Below are 19307 nucleotides of genomic sequence, written 5' to 3'. Positions count from 1 at the left end.
GTACTCAAGCATCAGCTTCGGATGGGATTGCCAAGTAGATCCTGGTCTGGACACATGTGGGAGTTTGCCTCACAGTTTCCCCTCCTCTCACTTAAAAAAAAAAAGTTTAGGTGTTTTCTGGCAGGTGGTTAAATTACTGCCAAATCTTCTTGGTCAGGTTATATTTAATATGAAATGTTGTTAGGATGAGATATTTTGGTATTGTCCTGAATACAGTATGGCTCTTATTCCTATGGCATGGCATTTCTAGGGTCTTAACTGCATACCTGGGGTATTCAGAAAGGTCCTGTCATTCTGCCTTAGCCAGAACTCGGATCTCCAAGCACTGAACTGCCTATGTCCAGTCAGTTCTCTTTTTTCTACCATCACCCCCAAAATCTCCTCCACTGTGCCCAGTGGAGTCTGCCTGTGTGGGAATAGCCTACACTAGCCAAAAACCCTAAGAGAACTCTCTTGCAGACTTCAGGATCTTTCTACTCTGTCTAGCTTCCTCTTCTTCAATATTCCGCTGTACAAAGTTTCACCATCGTCTCTAGTCACAAAACTGCCATGCCACTCAGTGAGACAGCTTCTCTCTGCTTGGACTCTGCCTCTGCACTGCCATCTAGAATGTGTCCCCTGGCAGAAAGTTGGGGTGTATGTGGAAATTGGCCTTTTGTGTTTATCATAAGGATTACAGTCCTACACTGTCTGAAATGTAGCCCAATGCCTAAAAAGAATTGCTTTATATATTTTATCCAGTCTTATCATTGTTTATGGCAGGAGGGTAAGCTTCTTATCAGGTACTGTCAGGGCCAAAATTGCAAGTCTTATATAGAAGTTTTAAATCATAATTATGAAGATTTTGTAACTATATAGAAAAATATTTGTTTGTATATATATAAATACAGGAAGGGAACTTGAAAAATTACCTAACTGTTAATGTATTCAAATATTTAAATGACAGGCAAGACTTTTTCTCTTTTAAATTTTTTGTTATTTTACCTATGTAATAAATATGATTTTATTATGGAATTAAGGATTATTGAAATAGGTTTAAGCTGAAACTAATAAACTCTACTTCTTTCTTGTACCTAAATATATTTATTTTTATTCACTAGTCACCTAATATATTTGTTAAAGTTGTTTTTAAATTTTTTTGTATAATAAGATTTTTACGAAGAATTGATGCTTCTCATCTCTCTCCCTTCCTGTCTGTCTGTCCCTATCTGTCCCTCTTTCTCTTTCTTTCTCTGTCTCTGTTTCTCTCGCTAAAAAAAAAAGAAAATTAATAAGATTCTTAGAAACCAGAAAAACATTCCATCCACATAGCTTACACTGGGTGCTTTGGTTTACATCTGATTGTTAAAATTATAACAGGAAGTGACACCACATTCAATAGAATTTTCTATAGGCAGAATGATAAAAAACATTAGTAGTCAAGATAATTAATTAATATGTATATATGTGTGTGTGTTTTAACTTTTCCAAGGCAAGCCAAATGCACAATTATTTATTTATTTATTTTTTTCTGAAGCTGGAAACGGGGAGAGACAGTCAGACAGACTCCCCCATGCGCCCGACCGGGATCCACCCCGCACGCCCACCAGGGGCGACGCTCTGCCCACCAGGGGGCAATGTTCTGCCCCTCTGGGGCGTCGCTCTGTCGCGACCAGAGCCACTCTAGCGCCTGGGGCAGAGGCCAAGGAGCCATCCCCAGCGCCCCGGGCCATCTTTGCTCCAATGGAGCCTCGGCTGCGGGAGGGGAAGAGAGAGACAAGGAGGAAGGAGAGGGGGAGGGGTGGAGAAGCAGATGGGCGCTTCTCCTGTGTGCCCTGGCTAGGAGTCGAACCCGGGATCCCTGCACGCCAGGCTGACGCTCTACCACTGAGCCAACCGGCCAGGGCCCAAATGCACAATTATTTATACTGTTATAATCATCTACTTAAAGCTAAAGTAAGGAATCATCATTCAGTTGCATCATTCAATCTGTATAGAGGAATAGGAAATACACACACACACACACACACACACACACACACGTACTGAGGTCACAGGACTTATGACTACCACAAACTTATACAACTAATTCTACTGCCATTTTATGAAGATTTCTTTTTCGCAAATTTTTTTCAAAAAATTCAGTATATTTTATATTTTCTGCTCAATTCTCCTTTACGTTTTTTAAGAAAGCATCTCCTCCTTTTTATTATAAGGATTGCTGGATTTTCCCCCAAGAAGGATGATGTAAAGTTGTAATGACCATTGTTATTTGTCTTAAACATACAGTATTGTTTATGTAAATATAGTTTTTAAAAAGTCATCTCTAGTTGATTCAGCTTTATAATATTAAGAAAATTTTAAGAGTTATCTCTTAATTTTACTATTCTAACATAATTATTTCACCCAATATATATGTAACTTCATATTGCTGTGATTATAATACATATAATTTTGGAATCTGCTATTTTTACCTCATGTTATTTCATAAACATTTTCTACATTGTTATATAACCTTCATATTTATCATTTTAAATGTTCGTATAACGTTCCTTTGAGTTCATCATAATTTTTTATTACCCTATCACTGAAATTGTTTTCAATTTTTGATGTTAGGTTTGGTATTCCAGTGAATATCATTGTACAGATACTTCCCTGTATATAACTTCTCTGTTTTTTTGAGTTACTTTGTTACAGTAAATTCCCAGAAGTACAATTCATAAGCTAAACAGCGTAAGCTATTTTTCCCCCTTGGGTAGTAGTGGTGGTGGTGGTTGTTTTACCTGCTTATTTTCAGTTTGTTTGTTAGTTATTTGTTTCTATGCTTAAATTATTTTGCAATTGTATTTATTACTTACAAACTTGAATGATTCTTACTGTTGTCTTTTGGGTTTTATTATACATGAATCAGACCTTTCTGATAGAAAGAGCCCATAAAGCTGCAGGTCTGGAGGAAGTCCCATAAATACAGTAGGAACATTTTATGGGTTCAGTGGTGATTCTGTAACTGTACAGTGGAAAATCTGTTCTGCAGTGGCTTAGGGTATGATATTACCCTCACTTAGCAGTTAAGAAAATGAAGCAACATAAAGAACAGTGTAAGGAAGTTAGAGTAATTTAAGAAATAACCAGATCTATTAAATACTCAGGTAGAAGCAGGTTAAATAATTTAAAACATTCTTAAAGCTAAAAATCATATATACTCTCATTGTCTCAGAGCTTGATTCTTTATGGGGAAATGAATTGGTTTATTTTCTTTCTTTTATGTTATAGAAATTTACAAGTGAGAGACTTGTCCCTAGCCTTAATAATATACATACTATTTTTAAAGTAAATGATGTGTTACCTTCAACAATATCTATAGACAAGGTGGGGCACAAGTAGGTTTACAGTTGTGAGTACGTGAAATACAGTTTATTCTTATATTATTGTTCATTAATTATTGTATTACTTTCCATATGAACAACTAGAAACTACTGTGCCCTACCCTGTAGTTTATATGTACAGAATATGAAGTATAATTGCCAGCTCAAAGTTAATATAAGTGATTGTTCACATATATTAAAATAAGTCAAAACAAAAATCTATTCTAATCTTATTCATTAAAGCAAGTAACAAAGCTACTTAATGATTATTGGGGTTGTAGATAATTAGGTTTTATTTGAAATAATGGTGGTTAAAGTTTAATATGTGAAACTCTGAGTTTTACATTATCATTTGCTTTTCCTGGTTACTTCAGTAACCAGTTTTAATCCTTCCTTTAAAAAAAGCAGTTTCTCACCTTTCAATGGTGTATTTATAGGCAGATCACTGGAATACACCCTCTCATATCTGATTGCATAGACATTACTTAAAATAGTACCAAGCTTATCATAATTTTACCCAAACCAACTTCTTATTGTTACCCCTAGTTTTCTTGATATTCTGTTTTACTTTTTTTAATTTGGAAATTAAATTTAATGGGGGTAATATTGATCTCTAGTAGTACATAGGTTTCAAGTAAACATCTCTATAGCATTTGAACTGTTGATTGTGTTGTGTGCCCATCACCCAAAGTCAAATTATTTCCCATCACTGTATATTTGTCCCTCTTGACTCTCTCCCCAGTTTTAATACCTTTAAATTATTCCTGACTCTTCTTACTCTGCTCCCCACAATATCTAGCAAGTGTCCAGGACATAACAGATTTTATTTTTCATTGTCTTTTCTTCCACTCTTCCTTTCTGTTTTTCATTGTCACCACCCTAGTCCTGGGACTCATTATACCTGGATCACTGCAACAGTCTAATTGACCTCCCTTCCTCTAGTCCCCCTCAGATCATTGTGCCTTGCACACTACTAAACTGTTTACATTTGAGCTCCTCTGATTCTGGCCGTAACCAGCTCCTAACTTCGTCTGCAGTTATCCAAGAAGACCAATCAGAATGGATATTTTTCTTGTTTCCTGTATAAACTGTCCATATTCCCAGCTTCATACACATACCAGTTAATGTTTAACAGTTACCATAATGATGAACCTCAGGAATTTTACCCCTTTCTCCTCAGTGAGATGACTGTAACTATCATATATTAATGTTAGTGATTTTTTTTATAATTATCAATAAGCTATATAGTACCAGAATTTTTATGTATGTGATTTCGTTATTGTTTAGAAAATAGTTTATTCCAGGAAATCACATCAGTCACTATGGTTTCATCAATTGCAAAAAAAGGAAAGGCAAACTCTGTAAAAACAAAACCAAAGAAAATCACCTTTTTAATAAAAACGCTGCTTTTATTTCAACAAAGACAGTTTCTCAGCAGAAAATAGTATCTTCTCATATAAGGAAAGTAAATTATGAAACAAAAAAATACTTAAAGGAAGTACCAGATTTTAGAAAGGTGATCCTTTTATATGCTGTATCAAGTAGTCTATATAATTTAAATATACATTAACCCACTTCCAGAAATTAAGACAGCTAATAAGAAAAGTCTAAAGTTACTTTAAAATTTGAGATAAGGCCCTAGCTGGTTGGCTCAGTGATAGAGTGTCAGCCCAGCATGTGGAAGTCCTGGGTTTGATTCTTGTCAGGGCACAGAAGGAAAGCAACTGTCTATTTCTTCACCCCACCCTCGTCTGTCTGTCTCTCTCTCTCTCTCTCTCTCTCTCTTTCCCTCCTATAACCTTGGCTCAGACCGTTCAAGCAAAATTGGCCCAGGCGCTGAGGATGGCTCCATGTCCTGGGCCTCAGGCACTAAAATAGCTCAGTTGCTGAGCAACAGAGCTACTACTTAGCTGGGCAGAGCATTGCCTGGTAGGAGCTTGCTGGGTGTATCCCAGTTGGGGTGCATGCAGGAGTCTGTCTCTGCCTCCTTGCTTCTCATTTAATAAAAAAAAATTAAGGATAAGTACAAAATATTTAACAACTGTTATAAAAAGATCATTCAAAGATTACTAAAGAATGCCCTGCTCATAAGTCAACAGAATGGCAAATGAATTCAGCCTTAGAGTAAAATACAGTAAACCATACCAGCACCCAAATAATCATGCATCGTACTACTGCTTCTGGGACATTAATTCAGCAATCATTTCCAAAGGTGGCTGGGGCTTGCAACACAACCAGATTTAAACAAAGAAACCATGGGAGTCTAAGCGGTATACCAGCACTTAATTGGAAAGAACATCTGGACCCTGGCTGGTTGGCTCAGCAGTAGAACGTCGGCCTGGCATGTGGAGGTCCCCAGTTTGATTCCCAGTCAGGGCACACAGGAGAAGTGCCCATCTGCTTCTCCACCCTTCTTCTTCTTCCTCTCTATCTCTCTCTTCCTCTCCCACAGCCAAGGCTCCATTGGAGCAAAGTTGGCCTGGGCGCTGAGGATGACTCTATGGCCTCCGCCTCAGGCGTTGGAATGGTTTGGTGGCAATGGAGCAACGCGCCAGATGGGCAGAGCATCGTCCCCTGGTGGGCATGCCGGGTAGATCCTGGTCAGGCACATGCAGGAGTCGTCTGACGGCCTCCCCGTTTCCAACTTCGGAAAAATACAAAAAAAAATCCCCAAAAAATAAAAGAAAAAAGGCAGGAACATCTGACACAAAATATATTCAGTGGATTATGAAATCAGTTTGTATCATCTGTTGTTGAGGAATCTAGACTGGCAGATATATCCCCTGCTACCCTTTTTCTGCCTTATTCAGTAATAAAGCATGTTTTACAATCATTTTATTTTTTAATAGGGATCATATGCAATGGTCAAAAGAAGAAGAAGCAGCAGCCAGAAAATTAGTGGAGGAAAACTCAGTTGTGCGAGTCCTTCTGAAAGAGCAAGGTAGGCGACTGCATGTTGTAGCTCCTGGACCCTGGCTTTTCCACTTGACCTTCCACTGCTTCAGTTCACACCTTAGTCTCTTTTCCTCCTAATTATGTCGTTACTTTGGAGTTCCTTGCTTCTACCTATGCCAGTCTGCTCATTCTATTTGGGAGAATTCCCATTTTCAGTATAATGGGACCAAAGTTAATGAAATAAATTATGTGCTCACCTTATAGTTGCTCTTTTTTTTAGTCATATTGTTGCTTTTTCTGGGAGATTCACATGGTGGCATTTCAAACAAGATATGAAAATGTAACTTCAAAATTTCTCTCTTGCTGTGAGTCTTCTATTATGCTGTTGTTTATTTTGCTTGTTGGGAATGTTCAATAAATTCAAAAACTTTGAGTAAAAAGAAGGTAAAATATCAAAATATTGCTAGTCTTTAGGATAAACGTAAAGTTCCAATAAGGATTTAAAGTACTTTCTTGAAGGCCAGTGATATTTAAAGTTTAGGTAAGGCCTTGCTAACCTTCAAAAGTATCTTCTAAAAATATGATCTGTGGTATCACAGAAACAGAAAATGTGTTGGTGAGGACATAGAGAAATCGGAACCCTTATGCATTGTTGGTACAACTGTAAAATGAAAGCACTATGGAAGCTCCTTAAAATATTAAAAATGAAACTACCATATATGATCTAGCAATCTTACCTCTGGACATCTAGCAAAAAAAAAAAAAAAAAAAAGAGAAATTGAAAACAGGGTCTTGAGAGATATTTGCACAGCCATGTTCATAGCAACACTACACAAAAGGCAAAAAGTAGAAGCCCCCCCAAAAGTCCATCAATGGATAGGTGGGTAAAAATGTGGTATATCCATATAATGGATTATTATTTAGCCTTAAAAAGGAAGGAAACCCTATCACATACTATAACCTGGGTAAACTTTGAGGAAGGACATTATGTAAAGTGAAATAAGCGAGTCACAGAAAGACAAATACGGTATGATTCCACTTATATGTGATATCAGAAGTAGTCAAATTCGTAGAAACAGAAAGTAGAATGGTAGATACCAAGGCCAGGAGGACCGAAAAACACAGGTTGTTGTTTACTGGGTATAACGTTTCAGGTGTGCAAGCTGACAAAGTTCTAGACCTCTTGTTTCATAATAATGTGAATATACTTAACACTATCATACTGTACACTTAAAAATGGTTAAGATGATAAGTTTTACATTATGTGTTTTTTACCACAGTTTTTTAAAAAGCACCTCCAAAAATGGTCTTGGCCTCACTGTATTGCTGGGAACACAGACACTTTGCCGAACACCTACACTCTCTAGATAGGAGTTTTAATTTTATTTTTCTTTTTTAAAACAGCTTGGGTCCTTTTTTTTTTTTTAAGTCTTATAAGGTCTTTTTACTTTTTTAGATTAATTTATTGTGTTAACATGATTTCAAGTGTTCCACTCAATAGAATCCCCTTAACCCCTATGACATGCCACCCATGCCCTGTGCAAAGGTCGTTTTTCTCTTTTAAAAATATAGTTTATTGAAGTACCAAATACAGAAATTTACACAACTTATAAATTAATTCTCACAAAGCTCAATGAATTTTCTACACATCAGGAAACAGAATATTACCAGTAACCTAGAAACTTCATGTTCTGTGCCGATTACAGTACTTCCCCCAACCCCTCAGACCCCACAACAAGCAACCACTATTCTGGCTTCAAACATCATAAGTTAATTTTGCCAGAACAACTTGGTTCTGGTCATGACCATTTGTCTTTCGCTCTTGTGGCAATATCCCATTAGATAGGGCAAGTGTCAGCAAACTATGAACACAGACCAAATTCAGGCCACTGTCTGTTTTTATAAATAAAGTTTTATTGGAACACAGACATACTCATTTGTTTACGTATCTTCTAGGGCTGCTTTTGAGCTATGTCATCAGAGCTGAATCATGGCAACAGAGACCATAGGTAGCCTACAGTGACTACTTACTCTCTCGCCCTTTACAGAAAAGTTTGCCAAGCCCTGAGATACAATTTTCAGAACAGATTGATCAGCTGTCCATACACTCTCTCTAGGGAAAGATGTTTACATTCCTCTGTGCAAGCCAAGCATGGTGAAAATTGCTCAGTCTACAACTGAGGCTAAAGTTTGAAGCTGTGGAAACGGAGCTCATGAGACAACCTCATTAGCTGCCCTTAACTGGTGAAGGGGACAGTGCTGCCACCTTCTCCTCTGGCATCTGCTATTCCTTGGAGCTTGTTCTCTTTTCCCTAAGCTTGAATGTATCCTGGAAGGGGGGCAAGGAAGAAGAGTCCCTGATCCATAATGGGCCCGGTCTTTGTTTATGAGCACCCAGCCGTGCAGCCCAGAGTGGGATATGCCGTGAGTGTTGGGGCGGGATTTGAGGGTGCATACCAGTGGCGATTCTGCGCACAGACCAGCCAACATTGCATTCCTTTGCAGGAACTCTGTCACCCTGTTTCTGAGGAAGTATAATTTTGCTGCTTTGCCAGCAGCTGCACAGACATATTTTCCACATGACTCAAGCTTCTTCTGCTAGTGGCCACCTGGATGTGACAGAAAGATTCAAGCCTAAACTGGATTAAAAGTTATCAGTCATCTTAATTTGTTTCTAGGAAGTTAAATATTATACACAGTGTATTTCCTGATCATTTGAAAAACCAAGCATTTTTTTTCACACGCTTTTGAATATTTCTGTTTAGAACATAAATAGATGAGCAGTGCTGATAATGTTCCCTTACAGTGCTCTGCACGCGGCTGCCTATTATGGCCTATTTATGTTAACAATGAACTTGAGTGAAGCTAATGAGAAGGTTATTTTAGGGCCTTGGAAACTGCGGTAAAGGAAAATGACAGTTCCCACAGAACCATAGTGTGACTGAAATAGAAAGGTGGTGACTGGGCTCTCTGTAGAAGCAGGAAAGTCAGGCCGGAGAGGACTGATGATACTGCTTTGAAGCATTTGGTTTGCTTATTAGCATGTCCAGTCTCTTTCTGAGCAAGCTTTCTGGCTGCTGCAGAGACACACAACAAAAGATTCCATTTTAAAATGACTCAAAGTGACGGGGTTTCTGCTGGGTCCCATCTGCATTCCCCCCTATAACCCTGTTCACTGGGGTAGACCTCATCTGTGTCAGGGAACAAGGAGAGGGACACACAGGGAGGGTGACCAGTTCATCACACGTAAGCTAGGTTGCACAGAGCAGCAACTGAGGCTGCTGTGAGGGTGGCAAAGAACGAACACTTGTTCCAAGGAACTGTTGAGTGACAGGACATTACAGTGAGAGTAAATGCCAGCCCGGCCCCCCAGTCCAGTCTCTGCCAGCGATCCTGGAGCTCTAGTCTGCAGAAGCCCTAGGTGAGGCTTCCAATTTGATGTTTACTGTCTCTGATGAATATGGGTCAAGGTGAATAGATCCATTTAAAAGCTCTACTCCCAAACTTAGTGAAAACCCAAAGGAAGCTCTGACCCAGTTCTCCCAGTGCCTCTCTGTTACCACCATCTCCTCTTACCTAGGAGAGTCCTAAGTCTTGACGAGAGCCGGTTTTCTCCCATAGCGAAGTATCCCTTTTGCAAATTATTATACAGCGGGAATGCTGTTTATTGATCTTACCGCACTTATTTTAACGCCACTGGGAAGAAATACTGGTTGTTCTCCCATGCCAACCAACTCTCCAGCACATTCCTTTTGGTCTCTTCATGTGTGTCAGTCTGTGCTGTCATTCCTTTATTCCATTCCTCACCCATTGTCTCCGCTGTTGGTGACAATTAAAGTCAGGAAACACCCGCAAAATTCTGAAAATAAGAACTTATCCATCACAAATAACAGCCTTTGCTGCTGTGAGATGTTTGACATTTCATTTTTGTGATTAAAATGTATAGCATCCAGGCTCTCATGAGCAGTATTTCTTTCAATTAGATGTCCAGATTAATAATTTTTGATTCCACATATTTTTTGGTAATTTCTTCTAAATTTTATTAGAAGAAATAGCTCATATTTCTTTCAAAAGCAGGTTAATTAGAGAAATGAGAAAGACTCATTTGGCAGCTTTTGAGTTAACATGATTATATTTTATAATTTTCTAAATACATCGCTAGTGGTGTTATATCTCAGCTGGTTATTAGCAAATGTAATGGGTTTTTAAAACTTAATAACAAAAGCAGCTGCAATTTTTACTTTAAAATATCTGTGTAAATAACTACCTAACTAGGATGAGTTATCTGTGTTAAACAAAACAGTAACAAAATCCCATTATAACTTACCTTGTGAATACCTTATCATTTGAGAGTATACTGTGTGGGAAAAAAAAATAGCTAAAAGTTTTGTGAACTGATAAATTTAGGCTATTGTTTATAAGTCAGCGTTGGTTGTTTAAAATTTTATGCAGTGTTCTTAGAAATGTATTTTTCATTTCATAACTTTAAGAGTTTTCTTTTATTAGACAGTGATCTTTATCAGTGACATGGAAATTTCCAACTTTGAGAGCTCAGGTGTTTGTGTAATTGGTGTACAGAAATAATTTTAAATTGCTTTTTCTTACGCTACAATTTAGAATAAGCTTTCATAATTCACATTAATAATATTATATATGTTAGATACATAAATGATTTAATTGATTTTCTGAGTTGTGCTTTTCAGTGTGATTTAGGGTGAATTCTGAATATTTAAGTATGGTGAGTGTGGCCTGGGCCTTCTTCCCCTCAGCAGTACTGAATTAAGTGGATAATTGAGAAGTTGCTTCATCTGGCTGTGCTTAAGCAGATCACTACATCCCTCACTGCCAGTGGCTTGGAGCAGTTAACTCTTTGAATTGGCAGCCTAGGAATGTGAAAAGAAAAAGGGCTCCTCCAAGAAAAATTGATTAATATTCCGGTTTAGAAGGCCATTTGGAAAAGATAAAGACAGGGCATATTTTCCACACTATGTTCATCTTATCATCATTGGCCTGAACTTGAGATAAGTTAACAGCAGTTTAAACTGAATGTTTCACTCATGGTCAAGAAAGTAGCTTTTTCAAATCCCCTGTTATCACAGATACCCTTGCAGTTCAGGTAATTAAATCAGATGCTGAAGGTGTTTATGTTGTCTCATAACCATAAGTATGAGTATGATTGAGCCCTCGGGGGGTCTCAGAAGCTGTCACCCATTACTGGTAACTATGGAGTTGCCAGAATTGATTGGAGATACTGCTGAAAACACAACTTTAAAAAGAAAATAAAGTTTTCCAGCCCGTTAACCTTTCCCAGCCCATCCTGGGTGCTATTTCTGTTTTGTTTCCATCCCACACACGTATCTGTTCTCACAGCATTTTGTACTGCCATTCTACACCATAAATCCATCATATAACCTTGCATGATTTATGTTTTATATAATTCAAATCGGGTTTAATTAATTCTGTATTTTGGGCTTGTTTTTATGAACGTTCACTCCGATCAGCATTATTTTTACAATTTAGGTATACTGGTCATGCTGAGGTTTTAATTTTTACTTGGTGCTTCATAATGAGAGGAAAGTACAGAATCAGAAAAAGAGATTAATTTGCAAAAGCATGGGTGGACCTAGAGGGTATTATGCTAAGTAAAACAAGCCAGGCCGAGAAAGACAAATGCCATATGATATCACTGTATGGCCAGTGTAAAGAACAAAGTAAACAAACAAAATTGAAACAGACTGACAGGCACAGAGGACGTACTGGTGGAGGCCAGAGGGAAGGGGTATTTTCGAATGGGGTGAAATAAAGTGATGGGATTAAAAAGTGCAAATCAGTAGTTACTGAATAGTCATGGGTATGTAAGGTAAAGCATAGGGAATAGAGTTAACAATATGGTACTATCTATGGTGCCAGGCTGGCATTTGAATTACCAGCAGGAATATTTTGTAGCCTATATGAATATCTATCTGCTATGCTGTACACCTGAAACTAATACAAAATAGTGTTGAATGCAAAAAAAAAAAAAATAAAGTATCAGCAGAAACCTGAAAAAAATATTTTTAGAGATTATTTTGGAGGGAGGTTACTAGTGATTTTGTGTTAGGAAGGCAGTGCAGTGTTAAGAGCATGAGCTTAAAGCTTGATAGACTTGATCCAGGTCCGACTCTACTGGACCTTAGAAAATTTTTTATCACCTCTGACTTTGAATTTCTTTGTAAATTGGAATAATAATATATCTATTTGAGAGGTATTATTAGGATTAAATGGGAAGAAAAATCCAAGTAAAGCATTTAATGTACTGCCTGGCACATAATCCACATTCATTTTGTGTAGTTGTTATTTTTTAATGATGTTGTTACTGGTATAATGTTTATGTAAATGTTTGGGGGTTCTTTTCCTCCTAATTCATGAGTAGGAAATACTTGAAAAAGGTTTGAAAGTATATGTATATTAACAGACCTTGACCATTGTCTTCTAATAGTAATCCGATCCTTCTTAAAGATTTCATAGGCCACAGCTGAATTTAGATGCTTGAAATATTTGGTATCTGAACCAAATCCCAGTCAACTACTGCAGATTCACCTTCTTTATAAATCTTAGGAATTAAAACAGTAATATAGACTCATATTTATGACAGCAATTTTATCCAAGATTTTGTAGTTTATAGAACTGATCATGTTTAATGTTCTCCATATGTTCATGAGGTTTAATAGACTTTTTAGAGCTTGAACACAGAGGTATATTCAAACCCTTATCAAATGAGGAAACTGTGTAGGGAAGTTGAATGAAAAAATCAGCTAAGATTATTTATCTTTATGTAAGTTGTAGATAAAACTTTGGAAAAGAAAGAACTATATAATAATAATTAAATTGTTACCATCACTCCAAATTTTCATCTGATTGTAATAAATGAATACAAAATAAATTTCTGAGTAGCAGTCAGTGTATAGACCATTCTCTGTGAATGTTTTCTCTTATTATCTTTTAAATTTTAATTGCTATGTATGTAATGTATGATTACTCTGTTTTGACCTGCATGGTATATGTGGGCATGGTTTGTTGGCTATTTGAAATTCTTTCCCTTTTTCCTCTTAAAAGTAGCACTGCTTTTAATATCTTTTCTTTCAAGTTACACCCCTGCTGTCTACTTTCCTACACTCAATTAATTCTTAGGGCAGGGGTCGGGAACCTTTTTGGCTGAGAGAGCCATGAACGCCACATATTTTAAAATGTAATTCCATGAGAGCCATACAATGACCCATGTACATTATGCATTATCCAGTAAAAATTTGGTGTTGTCCTTGAGGACAGCTGTGATTGGCTCTAGCCACCCGCAACCATGAACATGAGTGGTAGGAAATGAATGGATTGTAATACATGAGAATGTTTTATATTTTTAACATTATTTTTTTTATTAAAGATTTGTCTGCAAGCCAGATACAGCCATCAAAAGAGCCACATCTGGCTCGTGAGCCATAGGTTCCCGACCCCTGTCCTAGGGGAATATGCTGCAAATTATTGAGATATATAAAGTATTACATTCTATATACTGATAGTTTCAAACTCACTTCACAAGTAGTTTGGTATTGGAAATGGAGATACTAGAGATTTGACTAAATGTAGGTCTTGTTAGGTGGTTGCTTTTTATTAAGCAGAAAGACCTTCTGCCAGCATGGAGTGAGTCCAAAAGAGAGTTTTTAAGGTAAAAGGAAGAAGACAAGATACAAGAAGACCCTGGGGAAATTAGACAATTTCCTAATCCCTCCCAAGTCTGATGTTCAGAATGTTGTTTTGTTTTCTTTGTATATCAGATATACTCTGATTTTTTTTAATTAATTTTTTATTCCTATGTTGTAATCAATTTGTATGGGAAACAATTTTTATCATATCTGAGAATTTTGCATTTCTATTTCTAAGTTGTGTCTTTTTAAATTTTTACTGATTTTAATTTATTGTGTTTACATAGATTCAGTGTCCCACCAAATATATCTCCCCCCCGTGTTCCCCTTGACATCCCCCTTGCCCCCCCAACACCTTCCCCCCTTCCCTCCAAGATTTGCTGTCCTGCTCTCTATAACGCTGTGTTATGTATATATATTTTCACTAATCTCTTTCCTTTCTCTGATTTCATTCTCTTATCTGCTTTCCCTCTGACTGCTTTCCCTCTGGTCCCTTTGATCCCACCTCTGCCTCTATTCTGTTCCTCAGTTCACATTGTTCATTAGATTCCTCAAATGAGTGAGGTCATAAGATATTTTTCTTTCTCTGTCTGGCTTATTTCACTTAGCATAATAGTCATCCATGTTGTCGCAAAAGGTAGGATTTCCCCTTTTTTCATGGCCACGGAGTATTCCATTGTGTATATGTATCACAGCTTTTTTTCTTTTCTTTTTTTTTTGTGTGTGACAGAGACAGAGTCAGAGAGAGCAACAGATAGGGACAGACAGACAGATGAGAAGCGTCAATTCTTCGTTGCTGCACCTTAGTTGTTCATTGATTGCTTTCTCATATGTGCCTTGACCAGGGGGCTCAAGCAGACCAAGTGACCCCTAGCTTGAGCTAGCGACCTTGGGCTCAAGCTGGTAAGCCTTGCTCAAACCAGATGAGCCTGCGCTCAAGCTGGCGACCTTAGAGTCTTAAACCTGGGTCCTCTGCATCCCAGTCTGACACTCAATCCACTGTGCCACCGCCTGATCAGGCTGTACCACAGCTTTTTTATCCACTCGTCCACTGACAGACACTTGGGCTATTTCCAGATCTTGGCTATTGTAAACAATGCTGCAGTAAACATGGGGGTGCATATCTTCTTTTGAATCAGTGATTTGGTATTAGAATATATTCCTAAAAGTGGAATATCTGGGTCAAAAGGCAATTCCATTTTTAATTTCTTGAGGAATCTCCATACTGTTTTCCACAGTGGCTGTACCAGTCTGCATTCCCAGCAGCAGTGCAGGAGGGTTCCCTTTTCTCCACATCCTCTCCAGCACTTATTCTGTGTTGTTTTGTTAATGAGCGCCATTCTGACTGGTGTGAGGTGGTATCTCATTGTGGTTTTAATTTGCATTTCTCTAATGATTCGTGATGTTGAACATTTTTTCATATACCTATTGGCCATCTGAGATATGCTCCAATTTTTAAAGTAGAGATGGGACTGTTGTAAAGATAAATATGTAGCATTTTTAGATTCATCGTAAATAGGCTTCCATCCATTAGAGTGGATGTCATGTCTTAGATTTCTACATTGTTTGTTACAGAGATCTACTTTCATTTCTCAGGCCTTAAATATAGAGGGGAGTTTTTGTCTTTATAGCAGCACTGCTGCCAGATACAGTACAGCCTCGGTGGGAAGGAAGTCTTGTGGACAAATGGGTGGAGATCCATGGTACAACACTATAAAGATAAAAATGGAAAGAAAAGAAAAACTGTAAGGGCTTCAGAACAGGGCTCTGTAACAAAGATGAAACTGACTATAAGCACTGCTTGTTCTGAGGGTAGAGGCTTCTTTAAAATTATGAAAGAAATGAGTTTGTTATTTTTATTTTTGGCATATAGTAATTTCAATATCAAACTTCAAATGGAAATTCTCAAACCACCAAGTTCCCCCGTTTTGAAGCAACCAGTATTACTAATTATGTGATTATCCTTCCAGAACTATTCTGTACATATACAAGTAAATATGTTTATATACATGCATGTATGTTTCTGTGTATGCACACACATGTATTCTTTTTTTCCCCTAACCAATGGTTGCATTATAACATACTATTCTACACTTTGCTTTTTTATCTAACATTGAATCTTAGAAATCATTCTCTATCGATAGGTTTTTTTATTTGTTGAAAGCATTTTAAAAAGATCATGTGTCTATATTGAGTGAAAGTAATTCTTAACCTATAGATAAAGCCTAGGGAGTAGGCCTGATACATAAGAGTATCCAAGAAATGATTGTTGAATGAATGAAGGAGTGAATGAATTATTTTATTAATTTAAGGTACATATAGAAAGAGGTAGAAAGCTAAGAATTCCCTCAAGTTTTGGGACTCTTTACCTAACCCTGACCCTGGCATTCAGTGAAAACTAAGGGATGACATCACAAAATGCACATCTCTTTTAAAAAAGCATCAGAAATTCTCTGTAAGTCTTCAAATTAGGAGATGTCAATAAGAAGAGATGCCTCTGGAGGTGAGGGAAGAATGCAGTGATGCGAGGGCCCCTAGACTCCAAGAGTAAGGATACATATGTGGTCCTGGTTCTGTGATGTGACTCTGGGCCCTAGAACAGGTGGGCTCATCTGTACTGTCTTTCTTCCAATGCAAAACAAGGAGTTGGAGTAGATTGTTTCAAAGGACCATTCTAGCTCTAAGATTATGTCGATTATAATGCCAGAATTTCCTATCTGATTAGCAATTTGCACAGGCATCATGTTGAAACGGCATTCACACAGAAAAAAAATAAGATAATAAAGAGCCTTATAGATTATTGGTAAATGTGATTATTAAGATTCCAATATTAGCCCTGGCTGGTTGGCTCAGCGGTAGAGTGTTGGCCTGGCATTGGAAATTCCGGGTTTGATTCCCGGCCAGCGCACACAGAAGTGCCCATCTGCTTCTCCACCCCTCCCCCTCTACTTTCTCTCTGTCTCTCCCTTCCCCTCCCACAGCCAAGGCTCCATTGGAGCAAAGTTGGCCTGGGCGCTGAGGATGGTTCCAATTGCAGCAGAGTAATGCCCCAGAGGTGCTGATCATCACCCCCTGGTGGGCATGCTGGGTGGAGCAATGCCCTGGTTGAGAGAATTAATACTCTGTAATTTTAAGATGTAAGAATTTTTAAAAATTAGATAATTATTATATTAAAGTTATTCCATAATAAATGTACTTATTATAAATGTATATGTATAACATATTTAACACATTTAACTATTAAATACTGTATAGTATAGTTATTAAAAATAATAACTAATAGTAAATATAATTCATAGTAAAATAAATCTTTTTTTCTCTTTATTTTAGTTAAGTATGAGAGTGAAGCTAATAAATATTGGGACACATTTTACAAAATTCATAAGAATAAGTTTTTCAAGGATCGTAATTGGCTGTTGAGGGAATTCCCTGAAATTCTTCCATCTGATCAAAAAACTGAAGAGAAGGCAAAAGAATTGTTGTGGGATCATGGAAAAACAAATGCTGCAAATTGTTTCTCAAGAAAGCACCGCCCTACTATGCCTGAAGAAAATTATAAGAAGAGTTTTGGCTTGTCAGATGGTCAAAGCAAAGCAGAATCTGATTTTTTCAACCCAGACTCTGAGGAACACAGAAGAGGACCTCCGAGGACTGAGCTATTTCCTGGTAGCAAAGCGACTTTTAGAATCCTGGAGGTACTGTACTGCAGAGGCAAAGATGGGAGGTGGAAACTAATTTTTAAATGTGCATTCCATATTACTTTATTGATCCAGATTTCTTTAGGGGGGAAAATGATAGAATCTAGGTAAATAAGATTTCAGGCTACTTTTATGCATAAAAAATTTTAAAGGACTCATATCTTTAAATTAGTCTGGTTTTAAGTTTGTGATTTTTTTTTTTAAGTTGTCTGTTTTAATTTCTAACTTGAAGACAGTTTTAAATACCAATAAAGTTTTGGTCTTAATTTCTGTCTCCTTTGGTTATTACCCCTTTTTAGGTAAAATAGAAACAAGTGAGATATATACTTTAGTATAAGCTGGTGTAGACCTGGATTTTCTATTTTTAAAAATACACTTCTACTTCTCATTATAAAGGCAGAATGTGCAGTGGTCTCTTGTCTATGGCGGGAGTTAGGTTCCGGAACCCCTGGCGGCAGGCGAAAGTCTGCAAAGTAGCAACTATACCTGTATTTATTTTATTATTTATATATATTTTAAGGCTTTATAAACCCTCCCTATAGTCTTATAAACCTTTCCACACTGTTATTAACCTTTCCCACACTCTTTTTATATTGTTCTCAATTTTTTAGACTAGAAAATGCTTATTTTACCACAAAAATAATTAAAATAATAAATCCATAAAAATACCTATATACTGCAAAATCCCGTGATCTAGCAAAAAATCCGCCATACAAAATTGATATATACAATTTAATAATCTGCAATACAGTGAGACCACGAAAAGTGAGCCACGATATGGTGAGGGACGACTGCAGAGAATTTACTAGAGTGGTAAGAGAAATAAAATTACCTATAATACCACTATTCACATCGTACTGACATGTTCTCCTTTTGTTTACACGATTTTATATAGTTGAGCTATTCTCTACCTGTATTTTTAGGGTCTTGCTTGTCTCTACTTAACGTTATATCATAAGCTGTTTTTCCTATGTTTAAATTTTTTCTATAAACATTTTTATGGCTGCAAAATATTTTACTATGTGGAGTACTATAATTCTACTGTTTTTTTTCACTACTAGGCATTTAAATTGTTTTCAGGTTTCTACAGAAAACATCTTTGGGTATAGACTTTTCTGTATTTTATTATCTTGGGTTAGATTTACTAGTTCATAATTTATAAAAATGTTTAACACTCTTAAGATATATTGCCAAATTGCTTTCTTTTTCTTTTCCTTTTTTTTCCCTTCTTTTTCCAAGTAAGAGGAGGGGAGATAGAGAGACAGACTCCCACTTGCACCCCAACTGGGATCCACCCGGCAACCCCCATCTGAGGCCAATGTTCTATCCATCTGAGGCCATGCTCACAACGGAGCTACTTTTAGCACCTGAAGTAGAGGCTCCACAGAGCCATCCTCAGTGCCTGGGGCTGACACGCTCAAGCCAGTCAAGTGATGTCTGCAGGAGGGGATGAGAGAGAGAGAAGGGAAAGGGGCGTGGAGAAGCAAATGGTTGCTTCTTCTGTGTGCCCTGACCAGGAATCAAACCCAGAACATCCATATACCGGGCCGACACTCTACCACTGAGACAACCGGCCAGGGCCCAAATTGCTTTCTAAGAAGTTGTACTAACACTAGTTTGCAGTTCATGGCAGTATGTGTCTGTTTCATCACACCCTCATTGATTGGGTATTCTTATTTATTTAGTGCTTTCTA

General features: G+C 37.4%; 1 protein-coding gene across 1 annotated transcript in view; it reads left to right on the top strand.

Annotated features, from left to right (window-relative positions):
* Positions 1-19307, top strand: part of METTL8 (methyltransferase 8, tRNA N3-cytidine) — a 91899-nt gene that overhangs the window by 60129 nt on the left and 12463 nt on the right. The window contains exons 4-5 of the mRNA XM_066346599.1: positions 6194-6285; positions 17246-17610. Coding sequence (XP_066202696.1) covers positions 6194-6285; positions 17246-17610 — 457 coding nt within the window. The remainder of the gene's footprint in view (positions 1-6193; positions 6286-17245; positions 17611-19307) is intronic.

The sequence above is a fragment of the Saccopteryx leptura genome, chromosome 7 (assembly GCF_036850995.1).
Source record: "Saccopteryx leptura isolate mSacLep1 chromosome 7, mSacLep1_pri_phased_curated, whole genome shotgun sequence".
NCBI lineage: Eukaryota > Metazoa > Chordata > Mammalia > Chiroptera > Emballonuridae > Saccopteryx > Saccopteryx leptura.
This window is presented reverse-complemented; position numbering and strand designations above follow the sequence as displayed.